The sequence below is a fragment of the Canis lupus genome, chromosome 18, assembly GCF_011100685.1.
Source record: "Canis lupus familiaris isolate Mischka breed German Shepherd chromosome 18, alternate assembly UU_Cfam_GSD_1.0, whole genome shotgun sequence".
Lineage (NCBI taxonomy): Eukaryota > Metazoa > Chordata > Mammalia > Carnivora > Canidae > Canis > Canis lupus.
In genome coordinates this window covers 15,529,420-15,542,873 of record NC_049239.1, presented here as the reverse complement: position 1 = coordinate 15,542,873, position 13,454 = coordinate 15,529,420, and the positions used below count along the sequence as shown (strand labels likewise).

General features: G+C 38.7%; 2 protein-coding genes across 7 annotated transcripts in view; one reads left to right on the top strand and one right to left on the bottom strand.

Moving 5' to 3' along the window:
- The window catches only part of KMT2E (lysine methyltransferase 2E (inactive)), a 93,011-nt gene that overhangs the window by 76,983 nt on the left and 2,574 nt on the right, over positions 1-13,454 (top strand). For 3 of the 6 annotated variants that reach the window (XM_038562742.1, XM_038562741.1, XM_038562744.1), the window contains 11 exons: positions 4,682-4,846; positions 5,144-5,452; positions 7,811-8,065; positions 8,226-8,370; positions 8,864-9,114; positions 9,451-9,507; positions 9,647-10,210; positions 11,244-11,530; positions 12,284-12,372; positions 12,476-12,601; positions 12,778-12,875. In XM_038562742.1, coding sequence (XP_038418670.1) covers positions 4,682-4,846; positions 5,144-5,452; positions 7,811-8,065; positions 8,226-8,370; positions 8,864-9,114; positions 9,451-9,507; positions 9,647-10,210; positions 11,244-11,530; positions 12,284-12,372; positions 12,476-12,601; positions 12,778-12,875 — 2,346 coding nt within the window. Of the gene's footprint in view, positions 1-4,681; positions 4,847-5,143; positions 5,453-7,810; positions 8,066-8,225; positions 8,371-8,863; positions 9,115-9,450; positions 9,508-9,646; positions 10,211-11,243; positions 11,531-12,174; positions 12,373-12,475; positions 12,602-12,777; positions 12,876-13,454 lie in introns of those variants that run through there. The other 3 variants (XM_038562743.1, XM_038562745.1, XM_038562746.1) reach the window with 3 other exon arrangements.
- SRPK2 (SRSF protein kinase 2) overlaps positions 11,210-13,454 on the bottom strand; it is a 248,782-nt gene continuing 246,537 nt past the window's right edge. Inside the window, exon 19 of the mRNA XM_038562752.1 lies at positions 11,210-13,188. Within this exon, the coding sequence (XP_038418680.1) occupies positions 13,127-13,188 (62 nt within the window). The 3' untranslated portion in view covers positions 11,210-13,126. The remainder of the gene's footprint in view (positions 13,189-13,454) is intronic.

Here is a 13,454-nt window from a genome sequence, read left to right as displayed (position 1 = left end):
TGGGGTGTCTGCTTCTCTCTCTGCCAGCCCCCCTATTCATGCTCGCTCTCTCAAATAAGTGAAAAATAAAATCTTAAAAAATATTTAAGAAACAACAGAAAGGATATGAAAGGATGGTCACCTAGGTTATATGACATGCTTCAACTTGTCAAGCAGCTAGGAAAATCTGGTATTGTGTATATCAACTACACAGGGTGAGAATTTGTCATTTTGTTAATTGTTATAGCCCCAGCACCTGAGGAAAAAATGCCTGGCTTTTATAAAGTATGTGGTCAGTAAAAGCCTACTAAATGTTCGTGGCAGTCCTTTAAGTAGAGATCTAGGTAGGCCTCTAAGTGTGAACTAATTGAAGATTCCTTATAGGCCAGGTAGTGTCCCAGAGGCCTTCCAGGATGCAGGTTTCTCCATAACATCCATCACATCAGAAATTAGTCCACAAGATTCTGATATGTTCTGTGCAAATAGGAGCTCTGTAGCCAGTTGAGTTAGTAAACAGTGCTTCAGGGCCCAGTGTTGTTTCTCAGTATACACATAGTATGTTTAAAAATTTGAGAATTTCTGTTTTATGGAACCATTTCATAAACTTAGACACCGTTGCAACTTGTTTATGGTGATACCTTTGACATCCTAGATTTTTATTTGATGGAACACTCTGTGGGAAAATTCTTTAAAGAATCCCTGCTATTCTTAATGTCTTTAGGAAGTCACCTGACTTAGAAGACTGCTTTAGAAGATGCAAAAGAAATTTTACTAGTAAGATATCATTAAATTTCTTGCCAGGAAAGTCATCTGATAACAAGTGAAATATATCACTGATCACTTTTCTCTCCTTGTAACATGATTAAGTTGATGGTCGGTTACTAATTTTAATTTTCTTAGGTCCCATTTTCTCACATCACAGAGCTTAGTGTTTCTAAAGATGAGTGATGAATGACATTATGGTATTGAATAGCAAAAGGGAACCCATTTATTTTTATTGGTACTCTGTTCAAAGTGAGGATACTCTGCTTTAGCTGCCTTGTAATAAATTCCAGATTTCCAAAATCTTGTTAAAATACTTCGTTCATGCCTTCATACAATAGTGACACGTACACAATTCTTACTCATTTTGCAAATCCGTGAATATTTGCTATATGCTGAGGACAGTTGAAGGTATTGGGTGAAAAAGGCGGCAAGGTTCTGCAGAAGCTGTCATGGAGAATGGCATGCATGGAATAAGAAATACCAAAGAGAAAGCAGTACTGTGAGATACACTGAACCATCATGTGGTAGAGAAGAAAGGGGGTACCCCACAAGCCATACTTATTATTTTGGAATTATTTTATTAATCAGTAATCTTAAGCATTTTTTATTTTTTATTTTTTTAATCTAAAGCATTTTTAAAAGATTAATAAATCTCTAACTATCGTTCAAGAGGATACGCAGAGTTATTTGAGGAGTCTCTTACTTTCTCTACTTCATGCCTGTGGGTAGGGTAAATTGGGCAAGCTGACCCTGCTCTGGTTCCCTTTCTTTTAAATAAAAGCAAGTGTTTTAGGAACCACTTTCTACCCATTAACAAGGTTAATAATTAATAATAATAAATAAATCACACGTCCCTAGAGGTCTTCATCTTGTTTTCTTCTCATTTCTTTCATTCTGCTGCTAAGCACATCTCTTTAAAGCTGCTGTGGTACACCTACAGTGGCATCGACTTATTCTTCACTCAGTGAAAAATTACCAGTTATCTCTAATTGGGATGAATTACAACAATTTACCCAGTGGAGTTTAGTTTTTCAGTTGCAATATTATATAAAACTTTAATCTGTGTTCCTTATTATGTACCCCTTGAACCATATTGGACCTTACCTTTTCTCCATTTATCGAAAGGAAGCTCAGACAAGATCTTCATAGTCTCTTGCAAGTATATCAAGTTTTATCATTTCAAGTCAGATTCCTGCTCCAATGTGTTTATATATGGAAGCACAGAACTGGAATACAAATTTTAAAAATACCTATTCAGGTGATAAAATCCTCGAAAGGGATAGTAAGCAGACTTTCTTCTGCTTGCAGGAACGACAGTACTCTGTATTTGCTCTATGAGATCATAAATAAGATATATGTCATAAAAGCAATCTGTTGATTGATTTCATCAGGGATCCTTCATAGTTGAGTTTAACACCCAGTACTCCAGCATTAACAGTAGGTCAAAAGCCACTGTAATATTCCTGAAAGGAAAATCTAATTCTGTATCAGGATCTATGATTGCCCAGCTAACAGATAATACAGTTCTGAGGTCTGCTTATGGGCTTGGAATGAGTCATGGTTCCAGAACATGCAGGTCTTAGCAGTAGCCATATGTGACAATCAGACACAGGTGTTAGGGTCTGCTGGGGTTAATTAGGACTCCTAATTTCTCTAATCCCCTCCGTAAACTGTAATTACCCCAAGCTATATATAAAACTGATTATTTTTCAGTTAGGTCTATAAAACTGGCAAGTTTTCAATCACTGAATAGATAAACTGGGTGTGGTTATGTGTCAAAGAATGTGTTAGATGCAATGGTGAAAACAAATAACTGAATGACATATGAACCTTGCGGAATTTAAAATAAAAGCAGACTGGAGTATTAATGATTTTTTTAATGTAGAAAATCACGGGCATGCTTACATTTCCAACATTTGTGTGTTTTAAAGATGAGAGTGTATTAAAGGTGCTTTGAGTTGACAGTTGTAGTAAATGTGGGAAGATTATACTTTATTTTGCTTTATGCAATGTCAGTGATGGTTAATTGGAATAAGGAAATTGGGAGCCAGGAAACTTGGATAATAATTATGGCTCTGTCTTTGAATGAGTCATCTAATACACATGGGCTTTGGTTCCTTCAGCAGCACAGGACTAGATTTTTTTAAAGATCCTGACTAGCTCAAAAAGATTGAGTCATCTCTAAAGTATTTTCCTTTAACTGTCAATTAGTGGTATTGTTTACAAGGGAGTTCAGTATTTATGTTCATTTTATATATATATATATATTTTAATATTTTTATTTCTTGAGAGAACATGCACTTGTGAGCAAGCTGGGGGTGGGGTGTGGAGAGGGATAGAGAATCAGTCTTAAGTAGGTTCCATGCTAAGCATGTGACCAACTAGAGGCCTAGCAGTACTATCAGAGGAGTTCTGTTGACAGGCTATTTTTGTCCCCTTAGTGGAAAAAATGGAGAGAGGGGGGCACCTGGGTGGCTCAGCTAAGTGGCTCGCTGTTGATTTCCACTCAGGTCATGATCTCAGGGTCCTCGGATGCAGCCCCCATGTCAGGCTTCTTGCCCAGCCGAGGAGTCCGCTTGTGGATTTGCTCTCCTCTCTCTGCCCCGCCCCGCCCCCCACTTCATGCACATGCTCTAAAATAATCTTTTTAAAAGTGAAAAAAATACAGTAAGCTGTGGTTTCCAGAGTGTAGGTGTCTTAATGCTTGAATCCCTGCTGATAATTACGGAGACTAAAAAGCTTCAGTGTGGAGAAGCCCATGCAGCCCAAGCTTCAGTTTCACTAACAGAAGGTGAGGAGAGCCAAATGGATCGGAGACTCAGGACCTGGTTCTTTTCGTCTAGAGAACTGGACAGCGAATGGAAGTGCTTCCTGTTTCTGGTTAAAAGATGAAGCACTTGCCAGGCCCACAGGCCAAGGCTCTGGGTCTTGCTTTTAATATTCTCTCTCCAGAGAGAACTGAGGGACAAAGGCACTCTGGCTGACCCTCAGCCCCTGCCTTCAACTGTTGGTGGAAGACAGGAAGGTCAGAGGGTAGAAGAATGCCTTGTAATAACTGTAACGGAGGGGCACCTGGGTGCCTCAGTGGTTGAGTGCCTGCCTTTGGCTCAGGTTGTTATCCCGGGGCCCTGAGATAGAGTCCCGCATCAGGCTCCCTGCATGGAGCCTGCTTCTCCCTCTGCCTGTGTTTCTGCCTCTGTGTCTCTCATGAATAAATATAATCTTAAAAAAAAAAATTGTAACAGAGAACAAGAAAGCTGAAGTACAAATAATAACTGACACTTATGGAACGCCTACTCTTTTCCAAGTGCTGTTGGCAAGCTGCACAGATATTTTCTATGTGAATTTAATAACGATTCAGGGAAGTGTAATTATGATTATCCACATTTTGTAAGAGGCTCAAAAAGGTTAACTAGGGTTGCCTAGGGTCACAAAGAGTAAATGACTAGTAGAGTCATAATTTGAACCCAGGACTTAACCCTGTAATATCCTGTCACATGTTGTCAATAATTAATATTTACTCCCTAAGTTTCTGAGTGTGTAATCTTTTCAACATTCATTACCTTAGGAACTTTGAATCTTATTTTAAGAAGGGCTAACTAAGCTTCTCTATTATCAAGAAAGATTTTCAGTTTGGTAAAGCAAAGTAGTTTTTTATGCCTCTTTGTTTGATTTTGGTTTTGCTTTATTCTTATTGTTGACAATCATCCAAGTAGTCCTTTCATGAAACATATTTGTAATGACAGGGTTTCCTGAAATGTTTCAGACTCTGAAGGATCTGGCATGAATATATGCCCCCCAGACTGTCATCAATAGAAATGTTTTGCTAACATCATCGTAGAAGTTTTTTTTCCATTTCCCGTGAACATTTGGGACTTTTGAATTTTACTGCAGCGCAATGACATTTATTATGCCACTTGAAATTTAACTTTTGTAGACAAGAGAAGAAAGGAAAATGGAAGCAATTCTGCAAGCTTTTGCCAGACTTGAAAAAAGAGAGAAAAGGAGGGAACAAGCATTGGAAAGGATCAGCACAGCCAAAACTGAAGTGAAAACTGAATGTAAAGATGCACAGATTGTCAGCGATGCTGAAGTTCTTCAGGTATGTTACTCAGGTTTAGTTTTGTTTTCATGCTTAAGCACTTTCTAACAAAAATGGCACACCTGATTTAGTCATATCTGTAAAGAATTTTTAATGTCTAATGCTGTTCAGGTGCATTTTTTCAAATCCCATGAGAATTTGTTTTAGAGTAAGAAAAAATTATGTGAACTTAGTGTATATCAGAATTCATAAACTTGAGGAAATTAGCTTCTGAAGTAGACTAATGTGTTTAGATTTTAGCTTCTCACTTCTGTAAACATAGAATCAAAAGATCCACTCTACTGTATTTTGAATTAGGAACAAGCAAAGGAAGAAACTGCTAGCAAGCCAACCCCTGCCAAAGTGAATAGGACTAAACAGAGAAAAAGTTTTTCTCGGAGTCGGACTCACATTGGCCAGCAGCGTCGGAGACACAGGACTGTTAGCATGTGTTCGGATATCCAGCCATCTTCTCCTGATCTAGAAGTCACTTCACAACAGAATGATATTGAAAATACTGTACTTGCAATAGAACCAGAAACTGAAACTGCATTAGCAGAACTGATTCCAGAAACTGAAGTCCCAGCACTTACTAAGTGTCCTGCGAAGTACCCTAAAACAAAGAAGGTAGGGCTCTTCCGGAGCTTGGGGACTCTCTCCTAATGACAGTGTGTTAAGATGTTAAACATATTTGTGTTTTTAAGATTCAGTCTCTGTAACATCTCGTTAAGGAACAAAACAGGAGGCCTAGTTTTTACACTTAGCAAAGTTACTAAACTAAGAATGAGAATCACAAAACTGTAAGATCAGTCCATAAAAATGTTTGTACTGTTGTTACAAAGAGTTATAATATTCGGTATATATCAAGACTTCCTTTTAGTATTGCTAATCACCATGTAATGATTTTAAGAATTTATCAAAAAAAATTTTTAAACCTACCATATGTACTAAATTGACACTTTGTAGAAACAACTAGTTTTACATGTCATCTTTTATTCTTTGTATTTCCTCTAATTTTCACAGTATAGACAGATGAGAAGAATTAAATATGAAGAAACTGTTGATTGCCATAAGGAAGGGTAGTTTTAAAGGAGCTTATTCATCTTTGAAAACCTACTCTCAGACCTAATGATGGGAAAGCAATTATGGGAAACTATTCACTGAGATAAACCAACCTGAGCTTTATAGCTCAGAAATAACAGAACATCCTTATGAAGTGCCCCCAACCCCTGGTGGAGTATAGTAGACTGGAGCAGAGGTATCAAGTGGTAATTCCTTAGGCTCTTTGGGGAGGTGTTAGATCATAACTGGATTCTTCTCGTACACTTATATAACAAAATGTTTTGAAATTTATCTTGTCTTTGTTCTTACCGGATCCAGTACAGTTTGGTACTATGAGACCAGAAGTATATTCCGCAAACATCTAGGATGAACCTGGGAGTATACTTTAATGGCGAGTCAGAGGGTTAGAGAGATCTGAGCACAGTTCTGACTGGAAGTCAGTACTCTTCCTTACCGCCCCTTGGATCTTGAACAAGCAAGCCAACACTTGCCTTCACCATGAGCAGTTAAATGTATGTTAATTATGCTGGAATTAAAAAAACCAATCAATGAGCAGTTATTTTTGCCCACTTTGGAAGGACAAAAAATAATTGCAACTTTTCTTTGTAATTTAGATTAGTGAAAAGAAAAATTCATATTTAAAAGAGAAGCTACTTTCTTGACTACAAATGATATAAAACCTGCCTTTTAATTTTTATATGCCTCAGTTATTGTGGCATCACTAGTTTACTTAAATTCCTGGTCTGAGATGTAGACTCTTATTCGATTTTAAACAACATACTGTTTGAATACCAAATTATGTTTTCTCTAATGTAAAGGCTCCATGTAGTGTAAATAGGGGATAGCACTTACTCTGTGCCAGATACTATACCATTTGGAGAGCTTTTATATATGTTATATATGTTATTTAGCTTAACCTTATGTGTAGAGCTAGTTTGTTATGACCCTCCTTTTACAGATAAGGATTGAGATGTAGAAAAGTTATGTAACTTGAAGTCATGGTGTACGTGGCAAAGCCAGGACTCATACTCAGCAGTCTAGCCGCAGACTCTCTGTGCTTCCTGTTGTTTGTCCAGGATACACAGCTGTACGTACATTGGGGGAGAAAGAGAAAATAGATACTAGAACGTTTATGATGATTCTCACTGGAAGACATTATTTTTTAATGTGTGTCTGTGTGTGTGAGAACGCATATACTGCTTTTAGATTTTTATAGAGTAAAAATAAAAATATTTGATAACCAGATAGAAAACATATACCTACACAGCAAACAAAATGTGCTTGTGCTGACAGATGTAATCCTTATTTCCATACCCATTATAATTGAACTTGAAATAATTATATATTAGACAACAAAAAAAGTGAATAGTCATTATACTTTAGGATCAGGTGTATTCAATAGAGCTAATAAAGATAATTATATATACACTGTAGGTTAAAAAAAATCAACAGAATTAATTTAAAAGGGACTGTGTAAATTTTCAAATAGTGATGGTCAATTCTCACACTTTTTTTTCTTCTTAATGTATATTCATCTGGATATTTTGAGAGGCAGCCAGGGTAGAAAAACACTGCATAATATCAGATTATTCTTACAGACTGATAATAGAAGCCGTAATAAACCTAAATTTAGTGTTTGTGTTTATAAAATATACTGAAGTCTCTTAGACCTTACTGTATTTCAAAAGGTACCATGTGTTTTCTTCCTGACAAAGTACTATTGTTTAAAAAATTGTAGGAGCAGAAGTTAACCAAAGAAATGTAGAATGACGTTTTGATTTTTTGGACATCATCTATGAATAATTTACATTACCCAGGATATCATTTTGGATAATATATCAATTTCAAATTTGTTATCAGAATGTTCTATAGAAGAATCTGTGTAATTATATATCAATTGATGCAAATTTTTCTTTTCTCTAGCACTTGGTCAATGAATGGTTAAGTGAGAAGAATGAGAAGACAGGAAAACCTTCAGACAGCCTTTCAGAAAGGCCTCTGCGCATAACTACAGATCCTGAAGTGTTAGCTACCCAGCTCAATTCTTTACCAGGTCTCACTTACAGTCCCCACGTGTACTCTACTCCTAAGCACTATATTAGATTTACGTCACCATTCCTTTCAGAAAAAAGGAGAAGAAAAGAACCTACTGAAAACATTTCTGGCTCATGCAAGAAGGTAAACTTTTCTTTGGATATAAAAACCTAGGATGAGCCAAAGGCCAGTCTCCTTCCTTACTACCATTCCTGGTAGTGAAATGCTTTTAGCCTCAGCTCTACATTTAGAAGCTATATAAACAGCTACAAATTGATTTCTGTTCATTTGTCATGTATTCCAGCGATGGTTGAAGCAAGCCTTAGAAGAGGAAAACTCCGCAATTTTACATAGATTTAACTCACCCTGTCAAGAAAGATCCAGAAGTCCTACAGTCAATGGTGAAAGTAAAAGTCCACTGCTCCTAAATGATAGCTGTTCCCTTCCAGGTAGAATTTCTTTTGAGTGTTTAGTGTGAAGAATGTGGCAGGATATATACAGCTTATACAACAGAGACATTCTAGTTGTTATACACTTTATAAAAGAAACATTTTTTCTGTCCTCTAGCCTTTTGGATGAAGATAAACATGAAAACCTTAATTTGCAGTACCATGTATATTTGGGCTTATGGATCAGTGTTTGGGCTGTTTCTCAGATCTTAACAAAGTCTTAGAAATCAATTTAACATCTGTAGTTGTAAGACTTCTCAGACTCTAGGCCCATAGGCCATCTGGCAAGATGCTTCGTGCTGTAATAGTAAAATTAATTCATGTGCGGGTGGGGAGAGAGTGTTTCATATTAGTAGAATCTTTAGAAACCCTGAAATTGAGTTGGTGAAAGTCATCAACAATTACTGTTGTTGATGTTTTGGTCTTTCCCAGAATATATTACAGATTATAGCAAATGCCAGCAATATAATGTCTATTATTATTGCACCAACAGATTTAACTACACCACTGAAAAAACGAAGGCTTTATCAGTTGCTAGATTCTGCTTACTCTGAAACCTCCACACCTACTCCCTCACCGTATGCTACGCCAACTCACACAGATATCACTCCCACGGACCCATCGTTCGCCACTCCGCCACGGGGAAAATCAGATGACGAAGCTTGCAGAAATGGTTATAAGCCTATATATTCACCAGTTACCCCAGTAACTCCTGGCACACCAGGAAATACCATGCACTTTGAGGTGAGACATTTAAATGGGAAAAGAAAACCTGTGGGGATGGTATATTTAACAGCCCTCCCCCCCTTAACAACTATTGTGCTTTGAGTAAGAAAAGACAGTTTTTAAGAAACCAAAAGGGCAAATTTGGAACATGCATTTATATGAACTTAAACTTTTATATTTACATTTTTATTAAAAGTTTTATCACATAAAACTTTCATGTTGTTGATACTTAGTATCAGACTAAATGGCTATGTGTATCAACTGGACCTTAAACCAAAGTCTGTATAAGTTTTCATTTCTATAAATATCATGGATTTACAGATTTTAACTTTCAATTCTAATTCTTTTATATAGAATATTTCTTCCCCAGAAAGTTCTCCAGAAATTAAGAGACGCACTTATAATCAAGAGGTAAGGAGTTATTCAAAAAGATTAAATAGGTGACCTCTTTCTCTTATCATTATTTTGCTTAAATATTGGGAGATTTTAAAATAAGTAGTCTCAAGATGTTTTTATTTGTGTCATTGTTTTGTTTTGGTTCTACAAACAGGGATATGACCGATCTTCAACCATGTTAACATTGGGGCCTTTTAGAAATTCCAATTTAACGGACCTGGGTCTGCAAGAAATCAAGACTATTGGTTATACCAGCCCTAGGAGTAGGACTGAAGTCAACAGGCAGTGCCCTGGAGAAAAGGAATCTGTGTCAGACCTTCAACTGGGACTCGATGCAATTGAGCAAACTGCCTTACATAAAACCATGGAACCACCTACACACGACAGGACTGATTCTAACAGCCAACTGGAATCTACTCACTCTGGACGGGGCACAATGTATTCTTCCTGGGTAAAGAGTCCTGACAGAACAGGAGTTAACTTCTCAGTAAACTCTAACTTGAGGGACCTGACACCCTCCCATCAGTTGGAGGTTGGAGGAGGCTTCCGAATAAGTGAGTCAAAGTGCCTGATGCAGGATGATACTAGAGGCATATTTATGGAAACACCTGTGTTTTGTACTTCAGAAGATGGGCTTGTTTCTGGTTTCGGACGGACTGTTAATGACAATTTGATCGACGGGAGTTGCACACCCCAGAATCCACCACAAAAGAAAAAGGTTACAAATTTAACGATTTTAGTCCTTTTAATAGTGTCTTTTTCATACTCCTTCTGAGGGTTATTAGCAGTTATACTATGTGTTATGTAAGGCATTCGTACTCCAGTTAAATTTTTTATATGTACATTTTTAAACCTTTTGTAAACGCTCAATTAGAAAATGTTTACAGAGAAGTAGAACGTTCTAGTGTTAAGGAAAATGCTTCTAAGCATGGTTTCAGAGATCGAAACCTCAAGGTGATCTATTTCACTGAAAGAGTAACTTCAAAATAACCACTTCCCGGCCAAATAAACAGAGTTGAATAATATCTGTGTTCTTCTTATCCTTACTTGCCATAGAACAGCCAGCCTTGCATTGGAGAAATGCTTCTTTCTTCATCTATAATACCTATATAGTCTTTAGGCCATGGATAGGAGTATTTTGAGAATGTTCTATAAACAATAATGTAAGTTCCCTGACATTCCACCATCATTTGGTTGGGCAGACATACTGAGAAAATTAGAATGCCTTATTTCATAGGAATGGGATAAACGACGACATTTATTTTATTTGTTAATAGGCTTATTGCTTTGCAAGTCAAAGAATTTTAGTGATGTGTGCTTTTAATTTTTGTAACAGAGTCCAGTTGGCAACTTTGTGGGAAGCAATGTAGTATAGTGGAAAGAGCACGGGCTTTCAAGTAAGACCTAGGTTCGAATCCCGGCTCCAACACTCACCAGCTGTGTGACCGTGAGTGAGTGAGTTACTCAATTTCCTCATCTGTAAAATGGGGATGATAATATACCTATTTCATAGGGTTGTTGTGAGGATTAAATGAGATAATGTATGTAAATCATCTAAATGCAATGCCTGGCATATAATAGGCATTGATAATTGTTAATTATTATTATTATTATTTGTTCAAAAATCAAATTATTTTACATAATTTTCCTAATGTAAATATAGTAATTCTCTTTAGAAAAAAAAATAGATTGACTCTGACCTGTAAAACAAAAATAAAAGATTTGCTTTTCCTTATCTTTCTTGCTCCAAGGTTTCTCTATTAGAATACCGTAAGAGACAGCGTGAAGCCAGGAAAAGTGGCTCTAAGGCAGAGCACTTTCCCCTGGTTAGTGTGTCACCTCACGCAAGTGGCAACTCAAGCAACAGTGGTGACGGGTGTGCCAGCAGGAGCGAGAGTGGGGAGCAGCTAGAAGGCACAGCTAGCCTGCCTTTACCAGCACCAGCTACAGCTTATAGTGCTACTTCGGAAGAAACCAGCAATAACTGTCCTGTTAAGGAAGCTCCTGCCAGTGAGAAGAATGAACCAGAAGTTCAGTGGTAAGCCTGGGTAGTGTAACTTAGAATGAAAGTTGTCTTTGTTCTTTGTCATCCAGGCGGGAGCTTTTACATAGCTGATTTTAAAAGCGGCTAGATCTGGAAAGCACACGCTTTCATTAGTGAACTCTCTCCCCGTCTGCTGCCGTCGCCCTGGGCCAAGGGGCTAGACGGTGCGGTCATAACATGGAGAGATCCTCTCTGTCGAGAGGGTTTCAGGCAGCCCTGTGTTTGCCTGTGTGAAGGCTCCGCTGTGCTTCCTTTTTGACAGTTCTCACATTTTCCCCACAAATATCCTGTCCAGAGAACTGTCCTCTTAGTCTGCAGCCTGTGGTTTCCCTGTATCCCAAACCGGTTACAGAAAGGAAGAACGAGTTATTTTTTTCAGTAGGACCAGCAGAGGCTGGATGTGGGAAGGGTCTTGGCAAAGGGCAGAAGGGCCCATTCACTTGGCCTCTGGGTCCCCTCACCCCCAAGAGCTTCCCGCTGGCCTTACAATCCAGACACAAGGTCAGATCTGGCACCTGCCGTGGTGTCTGGAATGCTGATATACCACCCTTCAGCCCCCACTCCCCGTCACCAAGAAATCGCTTGCGACAAAGGAATGGAGGCTGTGTTCAAAGCTTTACACCTGAGTATTTTCCCAGCAGCGCAACAGCCTTGGTCTGAGAGGACATGTTGGCCATCAAGGACAAAGAATAATCTAGCTGGCAGTAGCTTCCTTGAACTGATGGTATGATTGATTTTATGTTCAAGGACCGCTTCAACCTCAGTGGAGCAAGTGAGAGAAAGGAGTTACCAGCGAGCGCTACTTCTCAGCGATCATCGAAAAGATAAAGACAGTGGTAAGTGAGCTTGTTCCTTTGCTGAGAAGTGGAGCCAGCGGACCCCTCTGCACCCTCGTTCTTGGCAGCGCTAACATTCTCTTCGGGTCTGCTTCGTCTCTAGGGGGAGAGTCACCATGTGTCCCATGTTCACCGAGTCATGTTCCGTCTTCACCTTCATCTCATTCAAATCACATTCCCCAGTTGCAACCCAAGGGCCCAGTCCCTCCTTTCAGTGAACTTATGGAAGGTCAGTAAGCAGATGACCTATCGTGGTTATTGTTTTAAAAACCTTTTTAAATCAGGAAGGAGAGCACCTTTCTAAGAAGTGGGTTGGAAGAGAATTTATGCCGCTCTGTAGTGTTAGTACTGGGTGGTGTTGGTCGCGCAATTTTACATTTACTCCAGGTTTCTTCTACTTTACAGATCCCGACACTGAAAATCCAGAACCCATGACTACAAGTGAATGTCCATCCCCAGACACCTCTCAAAATACTTGTAAAAGCCCTTCAAAAATGAGCAAGGTAATACAATTGACCTTTGAATGTGGCCGTTCAGAGAAGTGGACGCTAATGTGCACACGGAGATTTTCCTGCTGTACCAAGGATCAGCTTGCGATTCTTGCGCTGCTTTGGGACCGGCTGGTCTCCTGTGCGCACGGCACCTCGGTATTCCTCCTAGAGGTCCACCCGTCAGCCCCGGAGATTCAGGCTTTTCCTGAACAGTCCGTTTTCTAACACCAAAGGTCAGACGACCAGTTCATTGGAAAGAAATGCTACTGCCATCCCGATTCAAGAAGACGTGGTGGTCTCACGTTGGTGCCAGGATCTGTGGAAACTAAAGATGAGGGATCGAAGATGGATTTTCTTTTTTCCTCAAATGTATCATTATATACATTTCAGTGGTCTTGTACTTGGATTATTCATATTTGAACAAAAGACATTTGAGGTTATAGCAGTTTGGGCGAGCACGTTTAATTTACCCAAACTGGTTGATCGTTAGGTTGGGTGCAGGATACGGAATTGAAACTTGCCAAGTGCTGGAGGTTACCAGAATTCTTTCAGGATAAGGCTCAGAAGCAGGTTTGATCACTTAGGGGAAAA